The 22699-nt window shown below is 41.6% G+C and overlaps 1 protein-coding gene across 1 annotated transcript; it reads right to left on the bottom strand.

Moving 5' to 3' along the window:
* Window positions 1–448: 448 nt before the first annotated feature.
* Window positions 449–21455, bottom strand: LOC120538055 (tyrosine-protein phosphatase non-receptor type substrate 1-like). Its single transcript, XM_039767459.1, has 5 exons — window positions 21326–21455; window positions 15542–15877; window positions 6710–6997; window positions 1730–2000; window positions 449–488 (listed from the first exon to the last, which is right to left on the bottom strand). The coding sequence occupies exons 1-5, from the start codon at window positions 21375–21377 to the stop codon at window positions 464–466; spliced, it is 972 nt and encodes a 323-aa protein (XP_039623393.1). The 5' UTR covers window positions 21378–21455; the 3' UTR covers window positions 449–463.
* Between the last annotated feature and the right edge of the window lie 1244 nt (window positions 21456–22699).

The raw sequence follows: 22699 nt of genomic DNA, 5'->3' as shown, positions 1-22699 counted from the left end.
GAGGCGTTGGTTTGGGCGGGTCTGGTCTTGGTCTTTGGGCCTCTGCCAACTTGGCTTTCATAGCCTCCAACTCCCGGGTGGTAGCGGCTTACGCTTGATGCAGGGCGTGGAGTTGGGCGTTCATTCCCTGCAGTACGGTATTCAGGTCCTGTCCTTCTGTCATTTGCACGGATCTTCTATCCTGCTGACTACGCCACTGTAAAAGACTCAGAAGGAGACAGCAAAAAGAATTGGGGGTTTTCCGGCCCCGTATATTGTAGACGATCCACAATAATCGATAAAGAAAACTGGTCAAAATATAAACTAAAGAGTTCATAATCATGGCGACGGCAGCCATTTTATTAGGGAGGTGCCGGAAGTGGAGGAATGCTGGGAAGAAACTGTGAGGGAGGATGGGATCGATGACGTCAGGACAAGATGGAGGAGGAAGGGCGGAAGTAACGCACTGCGGTCAAAACCCGGCTTATAGTGGCGGAGCGTCTTTTTTCCTATAAGAAAGTAGAGGGAGAAAGTTAGTACCCCTCCATTTCCTGCCGGCGAATGTCTTCCCAGGTGTGTTAAAATCCGTCCGCGGTCTCCTACTCGCGCGTGCCTGACAATATATATATATATATATATATACACTCACCAGCCACTTTCTGTCTCTGCATAAATATATACTGCATATATGCACATGAAATAGTTTATAATTAGTTATTGTATTGGAGAATAATACCTAACATACTGTAGGTATGACATTTTATTACTGTCTAACAATATCATATTTAAAAATGCAGGGATGTTGCCTAAGCATGTCCCTGCTTAGGGAGATTTGCAAATTACCAGATCAGGATCAGACTTCTGTATGCAGGTAGCCCTAGCTGAAATTCTAAAGCAAGACCTGAATGGCAAGGCCAGCTAGCCTAGAAGAATATGAAATAATTAGCAATTTAATAAGTAAGTCCTGAGCACAACTTCTCCTCTCCTCTCGTAATTTGATTTTTCCTCATCTTGAACGTTTAGGCTGCCACCTCACCTATCCAGTCACTGTCTACGTGGAGTTTGCACAGATTTGCGTTTTCAATTTCTAAACCTGTGGACATTCAGGTTAGGTTATCTGGTGAATGTAAAGCTGTTTGATTGGACTGGTGCCTCAGTTGGTTCCTGCTTTATGTGCAATGCCGGTGGTAGATGCTCCAGCCCTATCCATAACATTGAGTTCGTTTAAGTGGCTCTGAGGCTTAGGATCTGTGCTGGTATCCCGAAGGATGCCAGTTCAAATCCCCATCACTGCCAAAAAGATCTTTCTCTGCTGGCCCTTGAGCAAGACCCTTAACCTGTAATTGCTCCAGGGGTGCTGTACAATGGCTGACCCTGTGCTCTGACCCCAAGGGGTATGTGAAAATTAAAAATTCCTAATACAAGAAATTGTATATGATGACATAAAGAACAAACAAAAAAATGTTATTTATAGAAAGTAATTTCTGGGAGCCGCCTCAGTATTTAATGAGCACAATGGCACCTTAGTAGTATTATTGTTATGTACGTTTTTTAAGAATTGAAAAGTTTCCTTCTTGTGTTCAGTTCATATTGTACACCACACCCTCATACTAAGCCCATATGAAGGTCTATTATGTAAATCCAGAAAGCCTGAACAGAAACAAAGTTCAAGGTTGGCTGAGCAGCTCTTCATGTTATCTCCTATTCAGCTACTCCTTGTGGTGCCCATCTCACAGCATTGCTCACTTACTTTGGAAAACATTGAGCATGATAACCAGCATTACATTGCAAGACGCTTCCTGAGAAAAGCTTCCTCAATGCTATTTGGATGGAGCAGACTTTACTGAAGGTGCCGTCCAGGTGGTTCTGGGTCTTCTCACAGCATGAAGAGACCGTGTGGTTCCCGATAGTCCAGGAGACTTGGATGCCTTCAGGGAAAAAGCCATCGACTCGGCAGGAATACTTGCCCAAAGAGTTGTCTGTGATGTCAGGGCTTTTTTCAATTTTTAACTGTGGCATCACTTTAAAAAAAAAAAAAATTAGAAGAAAATCATCAACTTCATTTGTGGATAAAAATAATAACTCTGAATACAACGATTATTGTAAAAAAGTGAGATAGTTTCAATCCATACAAATATTTCATTTTCTTACAATTTCTGTAGTCTTTTAAATGCAATCAAAATATTTTATACCAGTAAAACAGATGGATTTATATTTTTATATTTTATATTTAAAAAATATTTTGAATTTTGATAACATAGGTGGTCAAGTGAAGTACGACACGAGTACAAAGAATAAATTTTGGGGTATCAGTCGGGTTGCCCCGTATAATAAAAGTGCTAATAACAAAAGAAACAACACGACACAAACAAACAAAAGGCTTCCTTCCGAGAGTGCATCTCATTTTTAGTCCACCCACGAGAAGGGGTCCTCATTGAGCGTCTTCTCGAAGCTGTAGGTAGAGAAATAGATGACACCGCTAGAGACAGTGCCCCCTTGTGTCCTGGGGTGGCATTGCTTACCTTGGATCAGCCTAAAAAGTGACCCTTTGATGCACATGCGTGACACATATCAGGGCATTAATTTTCAATTAGATCAAGATCAAGGTGGACCAACATTTTATATATATTCTGTAGGTTCCACAATATCAGTGCTAATCCCTGAGCCAGCCATATTATTATACAGCGTGGCTCATAGGTTTGGAATTATAAGATGAATAGACATTATGTTATCTTTGTGCTGTGGGCTGACAGGTAAAGTCTACAGGGACTTGACTTCGACTTAGATTTCCTACAATAAGAAATATCTGGGCTTGCTCATTCATTCTCAACATCGTCCTCACGTTGCAAAGATAAAAATACATGAGTATGTTGTTTTCTTACCCTGATTCCAGACTTATAGTGTCCTAACTCATATATTGCTTTTATTCTAGTCAGTCTGATTAAGGAAGTATCAAATGATTAACAAATACTACTTAACAATACAAGGAATTAGCCCCCCTATTTTGTGGTTAATATTTGTTATGCCTTTCGCCAAGCATTAATTCAGTGTTCCCTAAACAAAATAAGGACTTATTAAAATGTGCGTTGTACAGACCAATCTCACTTCTGAATAACGATTTCAAGATACTCTCCAAAGTCATAGCTAGAAGGATGGAGAAAGTGCTGCTTTCGGTAATATCACAAGACCAAACTGTATTTATTAAAGGCAGACACTTAACTTCCAATCTTATCCAGTTTTTATCTGACTCGGAAGTGTTACCAGTCACAGGGACAGAGAGAGAAACACTTCTGGGTCAAGAACTATAAAAAGGACTGTGGGAGATCCCAGGGTTGAGCTGAGTCGGGAGGAAGGGTGGCAACGCGTCTGGAAGAGTGGAGGATTTATTACTGTGTTTATTGGTTTTATGAGAATTGTGGCGTGTAGGGTGCTTTGTGCACTTATTAATTATAATAAAGTCAACTTTTGGACTTTTATCTGGCGTCTGGTCTGAGGGTTCAAGGGGACAACAGCGCCCTTTATCTGTCACACTGTATACCAATCCAGGAGCTTCTGTTTGTATTAACAACATTAATTCAGACTACTTTAAACTAGAGCATGGTACCAGACAAGCATGCCCCCTGTCACCACTGCTTTTTGCAATCACCATTGAGCCACTGGCAGTACACTGTCGAAATGCTATTGAGATAAAGGGGATTATCAGAGAAGAACTGGAATAGAAAGTTTCTCTCTATGCAGATGATATGGTACCGTATATATCAGACCCAGAAAATACTGAGCCTGCAGTCGTAACAGCACTGACAGAATTTCAAAAGATTTCTGGTCTCATAATCAATTTGAATAAAAGTGTGCTCTTTCCAGTGAACTCCCCAGCACACAATATGATATTAGACACCTTCCCTTTTATCATTGCAGATCAGTTCACATACCTAGGGGTAAACATCACAAGTAAATATAAAGCTCTTTACCAACAGAATTTTGCCATCTGTATGGAAAAAATGAAGCAAGACTTGCATAGATGGCCTACCCTTCATCTCACTCTAGCTGGAAGAATTAACATTGTTAAGATGAATATCCTTCCCAAGCTTCTCTTTGTATTTCAAAACATTCCAATATATATCAATAGATCATTTTTTAAGAAATTAGATTCAATCATAACCTCATTTATCTGGAATTCAAAACATCCATGTATCCAAAGGGCAAAGACCCAGCGCGGAAGGTGGCATGACTCTGCCTAACTTTCAATTTTATTATTGGGCAGCAAACATACAAACTATAAAAACCTGGACATTGACACAAATAGATGAACACACACAGGCTTGGTCCACAATAGAAATAAAATCCTGCAGCACTCCTTTATATTCTTTGCTTTGTACCCCAATAAATGCAAGTTATCGCCAATATACTAACAACCCAAATGTGCTTCACTCAATCACAATATGGAACCAATATAGGAAGCATTTTAAGACAGAGAAGCTTTTGTCTGTGGCACCTCTGCATAATGATCACCTTTTCCCACCTTCTCAAACGTACGCAGTTTTTAATGTCTGGAAAACATTGGGGATTAAATCACTTAGAGATCTTTACATAGACAACGTCATTGCATCCTACGAACAGTTACATTCCAACTTTAACTTTCCAGCAACACATTTCTTTCACTACCCCCAAATTAGAAACTTTGTTAAACAGAACCTGCCCTGTTTTCCTCACCTCCCGCCAACCTCTATGCCGGAAAAAATATTGATCAATCTTGAGGACTCAGAGAGCATTTCTGTAATATATAAAACTATTTCACAGTTCCTCCCTTTCAAAGATGCCAGGGCACAGTGGGAAAAAGATCTCTTATTCAGCATTTCAGAAACGGAGTGGAAGTTTGCCATGCACAGAATTCAGTCGAGCTCCATATGCACAAAGCAATATAATACAATTAATTATTCAACTTAAAATTATATATTGAGCGCATCTCTCTCGTTTGAAATTGTCCAAAATGTTTCCAGGGCGAGATCCAACCTGTGAACATTGCAATCAAGTTCCAGCCTCACTGGGCCACATGTTTTGGGCCTGCACCAAATTAACATAATTCTGGACCAAAATCTTTAAATGCCTATCAGACAGCCTTGGTGTCACAATCCCTCCTAATCCACTAACAGCTGTGTTTGGTGGGCTCACAGAGGGGCTTAGAGTGGAGAAGGACTTTACTGCACTATTGGCACGTAGATTTATCTTGCTCAATTGGAAGAATCCTAACTCACCTATTCTAAGTCAGTGGGTAACTGATGTTTTATACTATTTGAAATTGGAAAAAATCAAATTCTTACTTAGAAGATCTGTTCTTTAATAAAATAACATTTTAGAATAAGCTTTTAAATTGAGGGTGGCGCAGCGGTAGCACTGCTACCTCACAGTAAGGAGACCTGTGTGGTTTGCATGTTCTCCCCGTGTCTGCGTGGGTACTCCGGTTTCTTCCTAAAGTCCAAAGACATGCAGGTTAGGTTCATTGGCCATCCTAAATTGTCCCTGGTGTGTGCTTGATGTGTGTGTGTGTGTGTCCTGCAGTGGGCTGTCGCTCTGCCTGGGATTTGTTCCTGCCTTGCCCCCTGCTGGGATTGGCTCCAGCAGACCCCCATGGCCCTGTGTTATGAAACAGCAGGTTGGAAAATGACTGACTGACATTGAAATTGAGGAAGCAGGTTCTCTCCCCTATTTTACTCTATTTATCTTTATTCACTTATTATTTTATCTATTCAATTATATTTACTAGCATAAACCTTTACACTGTTGGCCCTAACTCTATATTTATTGTTCTAGTATCAGAATCTAGTTTAAGTTAATTTGTTTTGGTTTCAACAGATTTTTTTTTCATATTTTTGATTCTTGTTTTCTTTTTTTCACATCTTCACACACCCCTTTTTGTTACTTCACGCCCCCCTAGGGGGGCCCGCCCCACAGGTTGAGAACCACTGTGTTACATAGTTGTAGTTACATACCCTGATGTTTTTATTACATTTTGAAAGTACAGATACAATGTAACTATGTACTATGTACACTTGTTTTTGGATCAGGAATAAATTGTTACATTGTAATTATATAAACTGTGGAATAACAATGGCAACTGAGTAATTAACTATAGCGCTACTTTGTATTACACCGTAAGTATGGAGTAATAACTCATGGTTACACTGTACTTATACAGGTAATTACACAGTAGTTACAATGTAATTATGGACACTTAATATAAAGTGTTACCATATTTGTTATGCCAAAGGAATGAATTAAGGTAACAACAAATAGCAGGGAACAGGGGTTCAGATGCTGAAAGGTTGAAAATAAATAAGCAATCCTGTCCATGTTCAAATGCAGAATGCAAAATAAGAATTGTCATGATACAAACACAGTGGTAGAATTGTAAGCCTTGAATGTAAGAACCTAAAACACTTAGAAAATTAGCTGAGGAGAAATCTTGGATGCCCCTTTGACTCTTAAGCAACCAGCTATAGGAACAGTGGGGTCAAAGACACTTCCTGACGTGACCCTTGAAAGGCTGGCACACATAATGTCGCCACAACAGGAACGCACTCACAATGAAAACAAGAAGGCGGCGTGATGATTTTTGAAACAAATAATTCTTGAATTAATAATCATCCTAGAAATAATATTAACTAAGCCCGGGTATCCTGCTGAATTACCGTTCTTTAAAGAATGTCGTCTAGCATTAAAGAGAGCCTCATACCTGTCATAATGGAGCTCAGGTTGAACATTGCAGACAGTTTTCTTCCTTCATTTCCGAACGTAACACACTGGATGACCGACCTAATGTCTTCCTTTTCAGTTCGCAGAGACAGGCGACTCACGTGTTCCGTTCCATTTCGGATTGTGGTCGAGTGCGTCTGAGGAATGGCCTCACTGTTCTTCAGCCACTCGAATGTAACGGTATCAAAGCCATGGACCATGCAAGCTAAGTTCATGATGTCACCCACCTTCACTCGTCCAGGAGGCCCAGTGATAGTAATGCCCTTTCCTAAAGGAGAAAGGATTTATGGTAGGGTTAGATCAAGGTTAAGCCTGGGAAAGATGGTGACGTTCTGACAGATGCTGGCGACACTTTAGAATGAGAAACTGAAGAAACAATAAATCGAAGTTCTAAGCCAAATTGGGAAGCAAAATGTATTGTCAATAAGACCCTAAATCAAAGTCTAAAATACTGAGAGAATCTTGAACCAAACACAGACGCTCATCATTTTGAGAACATCCACCATCTTATATGCTGCACAACAAGTGGTGGCAACTTTTAAAGCATCACATTAAAAAGCATTATGAAAATGAAGCCACCAAATGGAAAAACTAAAAATAATGATCTAGACAAGTGTCTCTCAACCACTGGATTGGGCTGCCACTGGTGGATCATGACTTGTTTATAATGTTAGTGCATCATGGTGGGTCCCAACGTGAATCACAAGTGGGTTATGCAGAGGTTCACAAGTCGGTGGACCCTGGAACGATCGCGCTTGTTCCCCCACCACACTCTAGCGATCACGCTCAGTTCACCACTCTTGGTGTGTCACACACGTACGTGGGAATAAGTGGGTCACGACACCAGAAACAAGGCACTTGCTCTAGAGTGAAATCTGATTGGTTGTGGCGTAACTCCCACCCCCCCCCAAAGAACTATATCCGATGATATTGTAACAGGTGAGGGGTGAAATGGCATTTTAAATTAGGACATGTGTGAATTTGAATTTTTCATTGTGATTATATCATCATATGACGAAATTACCGAGTAACTACCCTTTCAGGTGCAATGAGAAACAATCAATAATTTATCAGATCAGATCCAAAACCCATCATCATAGAAGACAAGAGCTGGCTGGACTCCTGGCCAGGACGTCTGGGTAATGGAAAGGTAGAAGGAGACCACCACTCTTGGCCATGTGTTCCCCTGGTGCTACAGATGGCAGCACATGCCCACAGGGCTTCATGGGAATTAGAGCTCCAATGGGCAGTCCTGCTGGCCCTTGTGGGAGCTGCCACCATGGGAAGGAGCTGTGAGGAGGAGGTTTCCTTATTTTGGAGAAGTCCCGTCTCTCCCAGAAGCGTTCCCTGGGTGCAATGTGGTACCACCGGAAGTATTCCCAAGAATGGCATAAATGATGCCACACCTCCTCCTCACACTGGGAGTCAGAGTCAGGGAGAAGAGGAAAGGAAGAGAGAAGAGGAGGATTTCTTGTATGCTGTTGGACAAAGACACCTGTATTGGAAATGTTTTTGTGCAATAAATCATTTGTTTGCAGCCAGGATTTGCATTTGTATTGTTGTGTCTAGGGCTTGGGCTGGTGGTACTCCCCCTATTGGTCACAACACAAAAGAAGGGACGTTAAATTATTTACAGGTGTAGCTTATATAGAAATAAACAGCTAAATGCCATGTCAGTCCACTAGGGTGAGCTAGAGTCTTTAGCTGAAGGCAATCAGGTTGTTTCTATTAGAGGAACAGAAGGAGAGCCAATGAGCTGCAACTTGGAAGGTGATTGTAAATAAAGAAAAGTAAATTTGCAAATAGCCGCCCGTTGGAATTTTCAGTTACATCATGTTACATCATTTCTAATAGCATTATGTGTATGGGATATAAATTCGTTCAACTCTTATTTGTTTTTCCAGTTCTTTTTGTGGGAGCTCCACTGAATTGAATGAAATTGTTTCATTATATTAAGATTGAATTTTTTATTTACAGGTTAAAACTTGTTCTATTTAAGTAGAAAAAAAAGTTCTAATAGCATATGGGCATGGGACAGAAATTTGTTTAACCTTTGATTGTTTTCCCCGTTGTTTCTGTGGAAGCTCCAATGAGTTAATTAAAAGTGCTTGATTATATTATAATAGCTTTTTTCCTTACAAGTTAAAATTTTTTTAAGTTAAAAAAATCAGAGTTGTAAACATCTGATATCAGTGCTGTGTATGTTGATAAGTGTTAGTTGTGAGCTATTCATTATAGAAATACAGAAATGTTTAAAAGTAAGTACAGCTGGCCCTCCATATCTGCGGGATTCAAATCCGTGGATTTAACAAACTGCAGATCAAAAATATTGAAAAAAAACATTTTCAGAAAGTTCTAAAAAACCAGACTTGAATTTCTCATGTCAAGGGCTGAACCCATGCGACTGAAGTGTTGTGCAGGCGTACCCACTCCATTTCTCTGATGTTAGTCTCTCTCCAGCGCTCGCTGGCCAAGTGTTGCTTGACCAAACACTTCTAACAATGCCCACTAGAGGGGGATTTCACTGTCAAAATCCTAGCAGATAATAAGGGCAAGCGCAAAATCTTTATTAATTATAAGACTGATTCATCCTTCACAAAAAGGATTCCAACTACAGAGGCTGGAGTTCAAAGGCAAAATGAAACTGCCTGCATTACCACAGTGGTGGACAAAAAAACCCAGGAATTCCAAAATATAAAAAGATGGCACAAGATCAGCAAAACACCAATAACTCACCGACTCCACGGCACATTCACAGTGAACTGCCAGGAACTGTGGAAGACCCTCCAGATTTTTAAAGGGGTGGAGGGGGGCAGTTCCCAGTGGTGATTGGCAGGTAGCCCCACCTGTTGGGTGACCGCCCACAAAAACCTGGAATTTAACAAAGGCAGCTCTTATTTACATATCTTCTTCTTCTTTTTTCGGCTGCTCTCACTAGCGGTTGCCACAGCGGATCATCTTCTTCCATATCTTCCTGTCCTCATCATCTTGTTCTGTTATACCCATTACCTGCATGTCTTCTCTCACCACATCCATAAACCTTCTATTAGGCCTTCCTCTTTTCCTCTTCCCTGGCAGCTCTATACTTAGTACCCTTCTCCCAATAAACCCCTCATCTCTCCTCTGCACATGTCCAAACCAATGCAATCTCGCCTCTCTGACTTTGCCTCCCAACCATCCAACTTGAGCTGACCCTCTAATGTCCTCATTTCTAATCCTGTCCATCCTCATCACACCCAATGCAAATCTTAGCATTTTGAACTCTGCCACCTCCAGCTCTGTCTCCTTCTTTCTGGTCAGTGCCACCATCTCCAGTCCATATAACACAGCTGGTCTTACTACCATCCTGTAGACCTTCTTTTTCACTCTTGCTGATACCCGTCTGTCACAAATCACTCCTGACACTCTTCTCCACTCATTTCATCCTGCCTGCACTCTCTTCTTCACTTCTCTGCCACAATCCCCATTACTCTGTTCTGCTGATCCAAAGTATTTAAAGTCATCCACTTTCACCAACTCTACTCCCTTCATCCTCACCATTCCACTGATCTCCCTCTCATTTACACACATGCATTCTGTCTTGTTCCTACTGACCTTCATTCCTCTCCTCTCTAGAGCAGATCTCCACCTCTCCAGCATCTCCTCAACCTGCTGTCTACTATCGCTACAGATCACAATGTCATCAGCAAACATCATAGTCCACGGGGACTCCTGTCTAATCTCGTCTGTCAACCAGTCCATCACCATTGCAAATAAGAAAGGGCTCAGAGCTGATCCCTGATGTAATCCCACCTCCATGTTGAATGCATCTGTCACTCCTACCGCAGACCTCACCACTGTCACACTTCCCTCGTACATATCCTGTACAACTCTTATGTACTTCTCTGCCACGACTTCCTTACACAATACCACAGCTCCCTGTCATATGCTTTCTCCAGGTCCACAAAGACACAATGCAACTCCTTCTAACCTTCTGTGAACTTCTCCATCAACATCCTCAGAGCAAACATTGCATCTGTGGTGCTCTTTTTTGGCATGAAACCATCCTGCTGCTCACTAATCATCACCTCACTTCTTAAACGACTCTTTCCCATAACTTCATGCTGTGGCTCATCGATTTTATTCCCCTGTAGTTACTGCAGTCCTGCACATCCCCCTTACTCTTAAATATCGGCACCACTACACTTCTTCTCCACTCCTCAAGCATCCTCTCACTTTCCCAGATTCCATTAAACAATCTGGTTAAAAACTCCACTGCCATCTCTCCTAAACACCTCCATGCTTCCATAGGTATGTCATCTGGACCAATGGCCATACCATTCTTCATCCTCTTCATAGCTGTCCTTACTCCCTCCTTGCTAATCCGTTGCACTTCCTGATTCACTATCTCCTCCACATCATCCAACCTCTTCTCTCTCACGTTCTCTTCATTCATCAGCCTCTCAAAGTACTCTTTCCATCTGCTCAACACACTCTCCTTGCTTGTGAGTACGTTTCCATCTTTATCCTTTATCTCCCTAACCTGCTGCACATCTTTCCCAGCTCGGTCCATCTGTCTAGCCCACCGGTCCTTTTCTCTCTCCTTAGGCCGGCCTTATACTTCACGCGACGCATGCTGCAGAGGATGCTCCTGCTATGCAAGCGTTATAGTGTTCATACTTGCGCGCGTACTTTACATAAATCTGGAATAATCCACCAGGTGGCAATGTGAGATATCTTCACGGTGAGAACATGTTCGGCTTCTCTGTGTTGTGAATTGCCTAGAACACCTATTAAATTTCGATGACACCTTATTCCAACATCTCTGAAAAGGATATTTATTTATTGATTAAATCCATCAATCCAGGGATGTGTCTATTCCAGCAAGCACTGGGCACGAGTGAGAAACAATCCCTGGACGAGACCTCAGCTCATCGCAAGGTGAATATAAGCACTCGCATATGTTAGCGTCATTTTAGTGGCACCAAATCCCCAAATCTGCATATCTTTGGAAGGAAACCCGAGCACAGTGTGGAATACAAGCAGGAAATACCAGCAACATAACTCCCTGCGAGACAGCAGTGCTACCGCTCCGCCAATGTGTCACCCCCATGTGTGTAATTATTAACAGTATTCATTATTTAAACAAAATTATATGTAAAATGTAACATACACACTTTAATGCATTTCATCATGAAAGTGATATCAAGTATAAATCTAAAGATTCTAAATGTGCAGAGAGTTGGAATATCATACATTTAATGTGTTCTGTGTGGTGATCTTTTGCTGCTTGCCGCTGCAGTCAGGTCTAAGAAGCTCGTAGCGATTAAAAACTGGGATGACGTTTACGACGGACTGATTTAATGATAAAGTAAACTACGAGGTTAAAGTGGACATTTCGAGATTAAAGACGAAATTTCCACTTTAATCACAAAATACACGTTTTCACCGTTTCCTTAATTTTTTTCTCAGTGGCTCAAATACAGCGCTGTACATTTTGATGCTGTTGTGAAGGCGCAAAAAAATGGTATGTGAGACTTTTAAAATCTATCATTACATCATTACGATCGGGAATATGCGACGTTTGAATATAAAAGCATTACGAATGCATCTGTATGTTCGCATTTTGCTTCACCACATCGAACCATTCATCAAACAGCGAAACGCATCGATCCCGTGGGATGTGCATAGAGGCTTGCTGTCACATGTAGATAGTAAACAGAGACTCTGGCGTCACGTTCCGACTTTTAGCACACCGTGCCTAACCCCTTGACTTTTTGCTGGTACTGCAACTTCGCGCACGCATCGCGTTAATTTCTGAGGACCTGCTCAGAGGGCGCGTGAAATAACGCTGGGAACGTGTGGCAGCCATGATTTGGGCGTGTACACGTTCTGAGCGTGAAGTATAAGGGCTCATTTATACTTCACGCTCAGAACGTGTACACGCCTGCATCATGGCTGCCATGCATTCCCAGCACTCATTTCACGCGTCCTCTGAGCAGGTCCTCAGAAATAAACGCGACGCGTGCGCGAGTTGCAGTACCAAAAAAAAGTCGGGGCGCAGTGTGCTAAAAGTCGGAACGTGACGTCAGAGTCTCTGTTTACTATCTACATGTGACAGCAAGCCTCTATGGAGATCCTTCGGGATCGATGTGCGACTTTGCTGTTTGATGAATGGCTCAAATAGCGCTATACATTATGTAGCCGATGTGAAGTTGCAAAAAAAATAGACGGCACAAAAGATGGTATGTGAGACTTTTAAAATGTATCGTGTCATTTATATATGTCTTTTTTATTTTTTAATTTTTGCAACTTAACAACAGCAACATAATGTATAGCGTTATATTTGAGCCGCTGAGAAAAAAATAAAGGACACGGTGAAAACGTGTATTTTGTGATTAAAGTGGAAATTTCGTCTTTAATCTCGAAATGTCCACTTTAACCTCGTAGTTTACTTTATCATTAAAGCAGACGGTCGTAAACGTCATCCCAGTTTTTAATCGCTTCGAGCTTCTTGGACCAGACAGCAGGTAAAGTAAAACAATAAAAAATAGATGGCACAAAAGATGGTATGTGAGACGTTTAAAATGTATTGTGTCATTACGATCGGGAATATGCGAAGCTTGAATATAAAAGCACCAGGAATGCATCTGTATGTCGGCATTTTGCTTCAGCAGCGGAAAGCAGCAATAGATCGCCAAACAGAACAAATTAAATGTATGATAGTCCAACTCTCTGCACATTTAGAATCTTTAGATTTATACTTGATCTCATTTTCATGATGAAATGCATTAAAATGTGTATGTTACATTTTACATATAATTTCGTTTAAATAATGAATACTGTTAATAAATACACACATGGGGGAATAATTACACACATGGGGGTGTCACGGTGGTGGAGCGATAGCACTGCTGTCTCGCAGAGAGTTATGTTGCTGGTATTTCCTGCTTGTATTCCACACTGTGCTCCGGTTTCCTTCCAAAGATATGCAGATTTGGGGATTTGGTGCCGATAAAATGACGCTAGTGTATGTGTGTGCTTGTATTCACCTTGCGATGAGCTGAGGCCTCGTCAAGGGACTGTTTCTCACTCGTGCCCAATGCTTCCTGGAATGGACACATACTTCCCTGGATTTATGAATTTAATCAATAAACATCCTTTTCAGAGATATTGCGGTAAGGTGTTATCGGAATTTAACAGGTGTTCTAGGCAATTCACAACACAGAGAAGCCGAACATGTTCTCACCGCGATAATGTCTCGCACTGCCACCTGGTGGATTCCTCCAGATTTACGTAAAGTACGCGTGCAAGTATAAACACTACAACGCTAGCGTAGCAGGAGCGTCCGCTGCAGCATGCGGCGCGTCGTGTGAAGTATAACTCCGGCCTTAGTGTCCAACATCTCATACAACTCATCATACGCTTTTTCTTTAGCCTTCGCCACCTCTCTCTTCACTTTACGCCTTATCTCCTTGTACTCTTGTCTGCTTTTTGCATCTCTCTGACTATCTCACTTCTTCTTTGCCACCCTCTTCCTTTGTATACTCTCCTATATTTCCTCAATCCGCCATTGATTTTTAAAAGTCAAATTTTATTAGGTGATAATATAATGATAAGCTGTGTTACAGCAACAGATTCATATTGCAGAACAAGCTTTTTCATTTTCAGTCTCGAGGTTTTCATCATTTTCTACCCATCCGTTGTAAGACCGTAATGCCAAAGGTGCACCTTTGAGTGATTTTCAAGGCCACGAGCAATGCACAAGAACACTTCACGTGATTTCCACCATCTTCCAATCAATTGCTCAGTTATTGACCTCTTACTTCTGACATCAAGTGCTCAAACTACCTTGTGGTGCGGTGCAAGCCACTCGGTGACAGGTGTCGAGTTTGACTGGGGTGGTACACCTGTCACCACCTAACACAAATGTCCTAAAGAGCGAGCTCAGGAAGGTGCAGTGGTGCAGACGGGCAAACGCACTCTTTACCTGCCTGCACTTCTCTGCCCACACTGCGCATTGATAATTTTGAGTTGCCCCCATGCTAAAGTAAATCTGAAATTCTTTCTGTTTTTTCCTATGAGTTTGCTCATAACTTTTATTATTCGAGTTTGCTTTCATAACTTCTGTTACTCAAGTTTGCTCGTTACTTTTATTATTCGAGTTTGCAATCGTGACTTCTGTTACTCGAGTTTGCTTGTAACTTTTATTGTTCGAGTTAATATTAATAACTTCTATTACTCGAGTTTGCTCACAACTTTTATTATTTGTATTCGTAGCATTCATGGTATTGTAAGTTTTATTATATTTCAGGTTTGGTATTCCATCCGTTTTATCCCTAGACCGTCCTCAAGAAACTATGACACACAGACACATACCTATCATTGAGAGAACAGTGTATTTGGTATCAGGGGACCCTAAAATGTGGAGAGTTGTAAACCGGACATTGAAATGTTTGATAAATGTAAAGCTTTCGCTCAACCCTATAGGCGATAGGTTATGGTGGGGAAAGGTGTAAAGTAAAAATGGAACAAGAGAGACATAAAGCATGAATTTGAACCCCATGAGAGAAACTGAAGAGAAAAAGAAAGTGAAGGACTGAAAATTATTCATCCTTTCAGGCCTTGAAAAGGAAATAAAATCTATGATAGACAAATGACCTGACATAGTATGGAGTGAAAACACTAACAAGTCCTGAAAACAAAGAATGGATTTTAATTAAGCGACTGGATTGGATTTAAAAATCATCACCACTATGACCCTCCAGGACTGACCTTGCAGACCCCTGCTTTAGTCGATAATATCCCGATTTCTGGTCAACTCTATACTCACCTTTGACTTTCAGAAGAGTTCCATTTCCAGACCAAGTGAGCAGGGTGCCATGTGCCACACAGTAATACACGCCCGAGTCCTTTACAGTGACGTTGGTGATGCGTATGCTGAAGTCGTCCTTTGGGTTTTGCTGTAACCAGTTTACTCGAGGGTTGTTCTTCTTTTTATCTTTTGGCCTGGTTGAGAGGACATGGATTTCACTGGGATCATCCCACAGGGACCACTTCATGTTATTGTAGTTTCCCGTTACGTTGCAGTGTAGCGTGACTTCAGCTCCTTCCATGGCTTCCTGAGAGTTGGGCCACTGAGTAACAAGACGCTGTGTGACGAAGATCTCTGTTTGCAAATAAAAAAAGAAAAGGATCTTTGGTTTTGTGTCCCTGCAGATTTCCATTATTCGCTTTATCCCATCAGCAATCTTGGTTCCAGCAGAAATAAACTTACAGCCCCTTTCAAACATAATTTCCATTTAATTCTCTATATACAGTGGATTGAGAAAGTATTCACACCCCTTCACTTTCTGCACACTTTCTTTTTCTGCAGATTTAATTTGAAATAGATATGTTTCTCATTTCTGACATCGAAACCTGAAGTCATTCTATTTGGTCAACCCACTGTTACCCAAAATATTGCTAGCAACCTGGATCCACTTGTCTGGTACTTCAGGGCCATCTTAACAGCATCATAGGCAAAGAACTGCGCTGGGGCCCCTGTTTTAATCCCAAAGCAGAACACATAGGCATCAGAAACATCGTGGGTCCCCGTCCAGTGCCCATTCTGCCCATATGTTAAGATGGCCCTGTGGTACTTAAAGCAATGTGCTAAAAATCTTGGGGTGATTTTGGATTTGGATTTTAAATTTGACAAAAAAGATCAATGCTGTGGTAAAAAGTAACTTTATCTACCTCAGGACGATTATCGTATGTACTCGTGGATAATTTCTCCCGTGGTAATAAGTCGGGACTTTCTGGTATTTTATAATGTCGGTAGTATAAGTCGAATATGAAAAACTCACACTATTGGTAAAAGGGATTATGATATGCTAACTCCCACCTGAGAGAGTAATCACAGAGTACGCTGCTTTTTTTTTTCTATGTGGGTGTGGCAATGCGCTCCTAACCTCTTTTTCTGTCTCTCTTTCTCTATTGTGGCTACGTGACCACACGGTAATACCTGAACTATTCCGAAGCAGCTTTTGCTCTGATTTGTGTTTTTTGTATCTCACACCCTCATACACCTTTATTGTAAGAACATCCCTTATCTACGATGGAGCGATCGATCAGAAGAAAATATGAAGCTGGTTTTAAATTAAACATCATTGAAGTAGCAAGAAAAATTGGTAACTGTACTGCTGCAACAAAATTCGATGCATCTGAGAAACCGGTGCATGATTAAAGGAAGCAAGAAGATGTAATAAAAAAAATTAAGTGTCACATTTTTAAACGGGCGTATAAGTCAGGGTCTGATTTTATGATCGATTTTTTGGGTTTCAAGACCCGACTTATACGTGAGCATATACGGTAATAAAGTCAAGCTGTTTATGTCGTTTAATGACTTGCAGTAGCTCATTCGTGCTTTTGTCACATCTCGTCTAGATTATGTATATCGGGGTTTCCCGTACAACGCTGTTTCACCTGCAGCTGGTGCAGAATGCAGCCGCTACTAGAGTTTTGACCAGCAGCAATAAAAAAAGAAAAAGGGAATCACATTGCCCTGGTGTTGGCCTCTCTTCATTAGCTCCCTGTTAGTTACAGGGTGAATTTTAAGATTTCAGTGTTTGTGTTTAAAGCAGCGTTTCTCAACCTTTAAGTATATGTGACCCGAGTTTTCATAACAGTTTAAATTGTGCCCCCCTAACTTTTTTTGAAACCCTAATATAATGTATTCCTTTATTTTTTGCTGCCAATAAACCACTACAAGTTTTATTATACCTACTTAACTTTTATCAACATTTATCTAACTCTATATTTATTTTTCTAGTATCAGAATATAGTTTAACTTCATTTGTTTTGGTTTTAATTGATGTATTTTTCATATTTTCGATTTATGTTTTCTTTTTTTCACATCTTTGCGCCCCCTTTTTTGTTACTTCGGTTGCACCCCACAGGTTGAGAACCACCGGTTTAAAGCCTTACAAGGGTCAGCTCCACCAGACATAGCTGATCTTCTTGTTCTGTATTCGTCAGCCAGGCAGCTGAGATCTTCAGATCAGCTGTTGCTTACTGTTCAACATGGACAGCTGAAGCTGAAGTCCGTTCCGGCTTTTGCGGTGGCTCGGCCTCAACTGTGGAGCGGTTTGCCCATCGTAATAAGGTCAGCTCCCACAATGCGTAGTTTGAAGTCTTTACTAAAAAAGCACTTTTATTCACTTGCTTTTTAGCTTAGATTTTGAGTGTATCTATCCTTTCCATCCATATTGTTTATGCTGTTTTCATTTTTTTCTTGTGCACACATGTATTAGTTTTTTATTTTTATGACTGCATTTATTTTCTTTTCAACTGACAGCTTTTATATAAATATATTGTAATTCTTTATCTGGCTTTTATTTCTAACTATTAGATTTATTCTGTGCAAAGACCTTTGGTCAGCTTGTCATAGTTTTAAATGTACTTTATAAATAAATAAACCATAAACCATTTATCTACTCTTAACACCCTATAACGACAAAGTGAAAACTCATTTTTAGTAATTTATTAAAACTCAAAAACTGAAATCACTTATTCCTAGCAGTGTTCAGACCCCTTCATTAAGCACTTTGTAGAAGCCCATTTGCCAGCAATTCCAGCTCAGAGTCTTCTTGGGTAAGTCTCTACCAGCTTTGCACCCCTGGCTTTGACGTGTTAATCCCATTTTTCCATTCAGATCCTCTCAGGCTCCCATAGACTGAATGGGAAACATCTGTGAACGGCCATCTTCAGATCTCCCCATACATCTTCAATGGGATTTAAGTCTGGGTTTTGGCAGGGCCTCTCAAGGACACCCAGAGACTTGTCCCAAAGCCACTCTGGCATTGTCTATATGTTTTGTCGTTATTGTTATGCTACAAAGTAACACCATCACATGCGCTTGAGGTGGTCTGCACTCTGGAGAATGTTTTCTTTAAGGACCTCTCTGTATTTGACTGCATTCATACATCCCTCCATTGTGACAAGTCGTTTTGCCCCTGCCTCTGAGAAGCCAGCCTATAGCTTGATGCTCTCATCACCATATATCAGGCAGGCCTGGTCTTCACCAGGCATAGTGCTTGGAGTTCCATTTTTGTCCCATCAAACCACAGAATCTTTTTTACTCATGTCTCCAGAATCCAAGCAGGCTGTCCTATCCCTTTTACTCAAGAGTGGCTTCTCTACATTCGCTATGTCATAAGCACCTGATTGATGGAGTGCTGCTGACGTGGTCATCTTTCTAACAGGTGGTCCCATCTTGACCGAGCACCTCTGAAGAGTGACCATTGGGTTTTTGGTCACCTCACTGACTGAGCGCAGTTTTACCCAGTTACTGAACCTCTGCTTTTTTCCCAGTTGATTCAGGAGTCTGTCAGGGGTGTGTTCTGCTCCTACTCTGTTAAGTGCTTGCATAGACTGGGTGTTGCACAGGTTCATAGGGTCCAGCGACTGTTGGGCATCAGTTGGTGAGGAATGATTCATGGATCTTGACTTTGCTGACGATGCTGTGATCTTCTCAGAGTCAATGGAGGCTCTGATTGGGGCTCTCGAGAGACTAAGTGAGGAGGGTATGGGCTAGCGAGTGTCCTGATAAAAACAAGATGCAGGCCTTTAAGAACCTCTTGGGCACAGCTATCAGCATTGTGTGTTTTTGCAGAAAGAGTGACCACTCCATCGAGAGGTTTACTTACCTCAGCAGTGACATTCATGTGTCTGGTGACTCTTCCCATGAAGTTAATAGATGGATTGGGAGAGCATGGGGGGTCATGAGGTCACTGGAAAGGGGAGTGTGCCACTCCCGATATCTCTGCAAAAGGGCAAAGGTCCAAGTCTTTAGAGTCCTGATGCTTCCTGTCTTGCTATATGGTTGCAAGTTATGGACGCTGTCCAGTGCCCTGAGATGAAGACTGGACTCCTTCATTGCTGTGTCTCTTTAGAGAATCCTTGGGTACCGCTGGTTTCACTTTGTGTTGGTCACGGAGTCCCGAATGAGGCACATTACCTGCATGGTGAGGGAGCGTCAGTTATGGCACTATGGCCATGTGGTGCAATTACCCAAGGGTGGTCCAGGATGGCTAGATCAGTCCAAGGGGGAGTCCATTTAACACCTGGCTGTGGGAGATAGAGGGTCATTTCCGAAGGGTGGGACAGCGTGTCTGCTTCAGGGGTTGCCAACCAGGATCCTGAGTTGTTTCGTCGTGTGGTGGGTGCAGCAACACTCTGTATCCATGCGCGCTCCCCAACCTGTCTTGACCAGACTCAACTCTAGAAAGAATGCTTATGGGTCCAAAACTTCTTCCATTTCACAAATATGGGGGTCACTGTGCTCCGGGGAGCACTCACAGCTTTAGAAATGGTTTGATGGTCTTGCCCTGATCTGTGCCTCATTCACAATTTGAGAGTCACTTGGATTTCATGGCTTTTTTTTTGTTCTGACCTGCATTGTGGGACCTTCTATACACAGGCACACATGAAAACCAAAGTGATGTGCAATCAATTCAATTTGCCGGTGGACTCCAGTCAAGTTCTAGAAACATCTCAAGAGGAATTGAAGCAAACAGGATGGTCCGGAGCACAATGTAGAGGGCTGCAGCAAAGGGTCTGAATACTTCTAGGAAAGAGAGATTTCAGTTTTTGATTTTTTAATAGGTTTTTAAACCTTTCTGAACACATGGCTTCACTTTGTCATTATGGGTTATTGAGTGCAGATTGATGGATACCAAAATGGCAAACTGACCCATTTAAAATGAAATCTGTCACACAGTAAAATGCAGAAAGTGGAGGAGTCCGGATGCTTTCAGAATCTAATTTGAATTACACTAAAATGGGCCTACTAACAACGTCCATCCTCTTGGTCAGTGTCCAAACCCGCTTGTTCAGCCCTACAGTGAAGATGGCGAGGGTCTAACACAAGAATGCTTACTCAAGATGGTCATGGTCTACCATAGCACGATTAGGCGAAAAGTTGCACACCAATAACCACTCACAGCAGAGCAGTTGGGATCTGTCAAATGATCTAACAGTCATAACTGCAATGTAAATGTGGCGACTCCACACAGACTGGTTATGTTGTTAACCAAGGATGTGTGCAGCTGTGGGACAATGGTACTAACCACTGAGCCACTAGGCATGCCCTATCCAGTTTTTATTTATCCTCAGAATCAGGTCAAGGGAGGACGGATTATTAATTCAGTTAACATTGTCCTATGATATATAGTGCCTTTAATTTCTAGAGAGTGCTATACAATAAAAACACAACAAAGCAATTTACCTGAAGACGCACAGAGTCCAAGTCTAATGGTGGTCCAGGAAGGTACTGAAAGCTTCTGTAGCTTTGTCTGATCTGAGATGGAGGTGGCTGGATTGACACTCTCAGAATTTTAAAAATCGTGAGGCTGCAGCTCTGGTTTCACAAGACTCAGTCGCCGGTCAGACTGTTTGACGGAACGCTTATTAGTAAAAGGCGAAAGCTGCTGTGAAGCTGCTTATTGTACAATAAAAGACTGAAGGAGGAAGTCACTCACTTTGCAGCCTCTCTATTTGTTCATCTGACGGAGTTACCTGCAGTGTGCAAAGAGAGCTTCTCGTTCAGTTCTTTACAACAGATTAAAACACTTACCTGGAAGCGTGAAGAACAGCAGGATCACTCTGAAGACACAACACTCCTTCATGGCCAACACCAAGAAGATTGGACAACGTGTGTTGGAGAAGAGATGAAGTGAGCTGCACCTGCACAGACGTAAAAAAGGAAGAAGCTTATCAAGCACCACGGCGCCAATTACAACATCTAAGAAATGACAGAGGGGTGGATATGAATGCAAGTGGAGCAATAGACTGGCTGTGAGGAAGGAAGGAAGTCTGGTCTTTCCAAATGTGCAACATGAAGAGACATATTTCTCATTTTTTGGGTTCTGCTCAATTCAGCTAAATATAACATCTCTAGTAGTGGGGGGGCACAGGCCCTTAAACCCCAAGGCTGCTGGTTCAACTCATTCCTGTGTCAGACTTTGTATCATTTAACCGGCCTGTCTTCCAACATTAAAAAGTCAGACTTGGCATAACCATTCTGATTTGGGGGGTTCATAAGAAATGAAATGATCATGAGATTGAAGCGCGCAATAAAAAGGAATTGTAGTGTTAAATATCCACTTTAATAAAAGGTTAACCATCTGTGTGTCCTTCCAGTTGTTAAGACTCTATCATTCCAACAGATGGCACATCACAAACCTTTGTAGTTTTAAAATGCATTGCGCTTTTTATTCTCATAGATGGTGCATCACAAACATTTACACTATTAAAATGCATTGCGCTTTTCATAACAAAAGATATTTCATCATAAACATTTACACTAGATGACATATACCAGAGACATGTATATTGTGTAATGCATTGCAAATGTTGTCATGATTTTCAAGGACAACAAATTAAATAACTTACTGAGCAACTTTGGATCATTGAATACCAAGTCAACTTCAAAGATGGGAAGTTCTGACAATAATACGACTGCTGTGAAAGCAGAAGAAAGTGGGTAATTGAGGACATTCAAAACATCCACCCTTCAAGCTTACTGTGGTTATCTACTATATAATAAAGCCCTGCTATCTGCGTGTCTGTGTGTGTGCATGTGTGTGTGTTTGTGTCCAGTCCCTTCGAGCATTTTAATTGGTCAGATTGACTCTGGTCTAATTTGTCAGTTGTACTTTGGTTGCTCAGTCAATCTGATTGGTCAGTTTGGCTCTGGTCCGAGTTATGTCTCCTCTCACATTCTCCTTCCATGATGGTTTCCGGGATTCCCCTTCCATCCCAGTCCATCCACACCGGAACTTACACTATACACAAGCCAACCCAATGGTTGTCTTCAGACCTGAACTACACCAAAGCAGGTGCCCGCTCACTGCGCTGCTTTCTATTGAAGATGTGTCTTCTCAGCTCCCAGCCCCTGTGGGAATTTGGCAATCACTCACACCCAGTGCTTTGAACAGATGGTGTTATG

The sequence above is a fragment of the Polypterus senegalus genome, chromosome 10 (assembly GCF_016835505.1).
Source record: "Polypterus senegalus isolate Bchr_013 chromosome 10, ASM1683550v1, whole genome shotgun sequence".
Taxonomy (NCBI): Eukaryota; Metazoa; Chordata; class Cladistia; order Polypteriformes; family Polypteridae; genus Polypterus; species Polypterus senegalus.
This window is presented reverse-complemented; position numbering and strand designations above follow the sequence as displayed.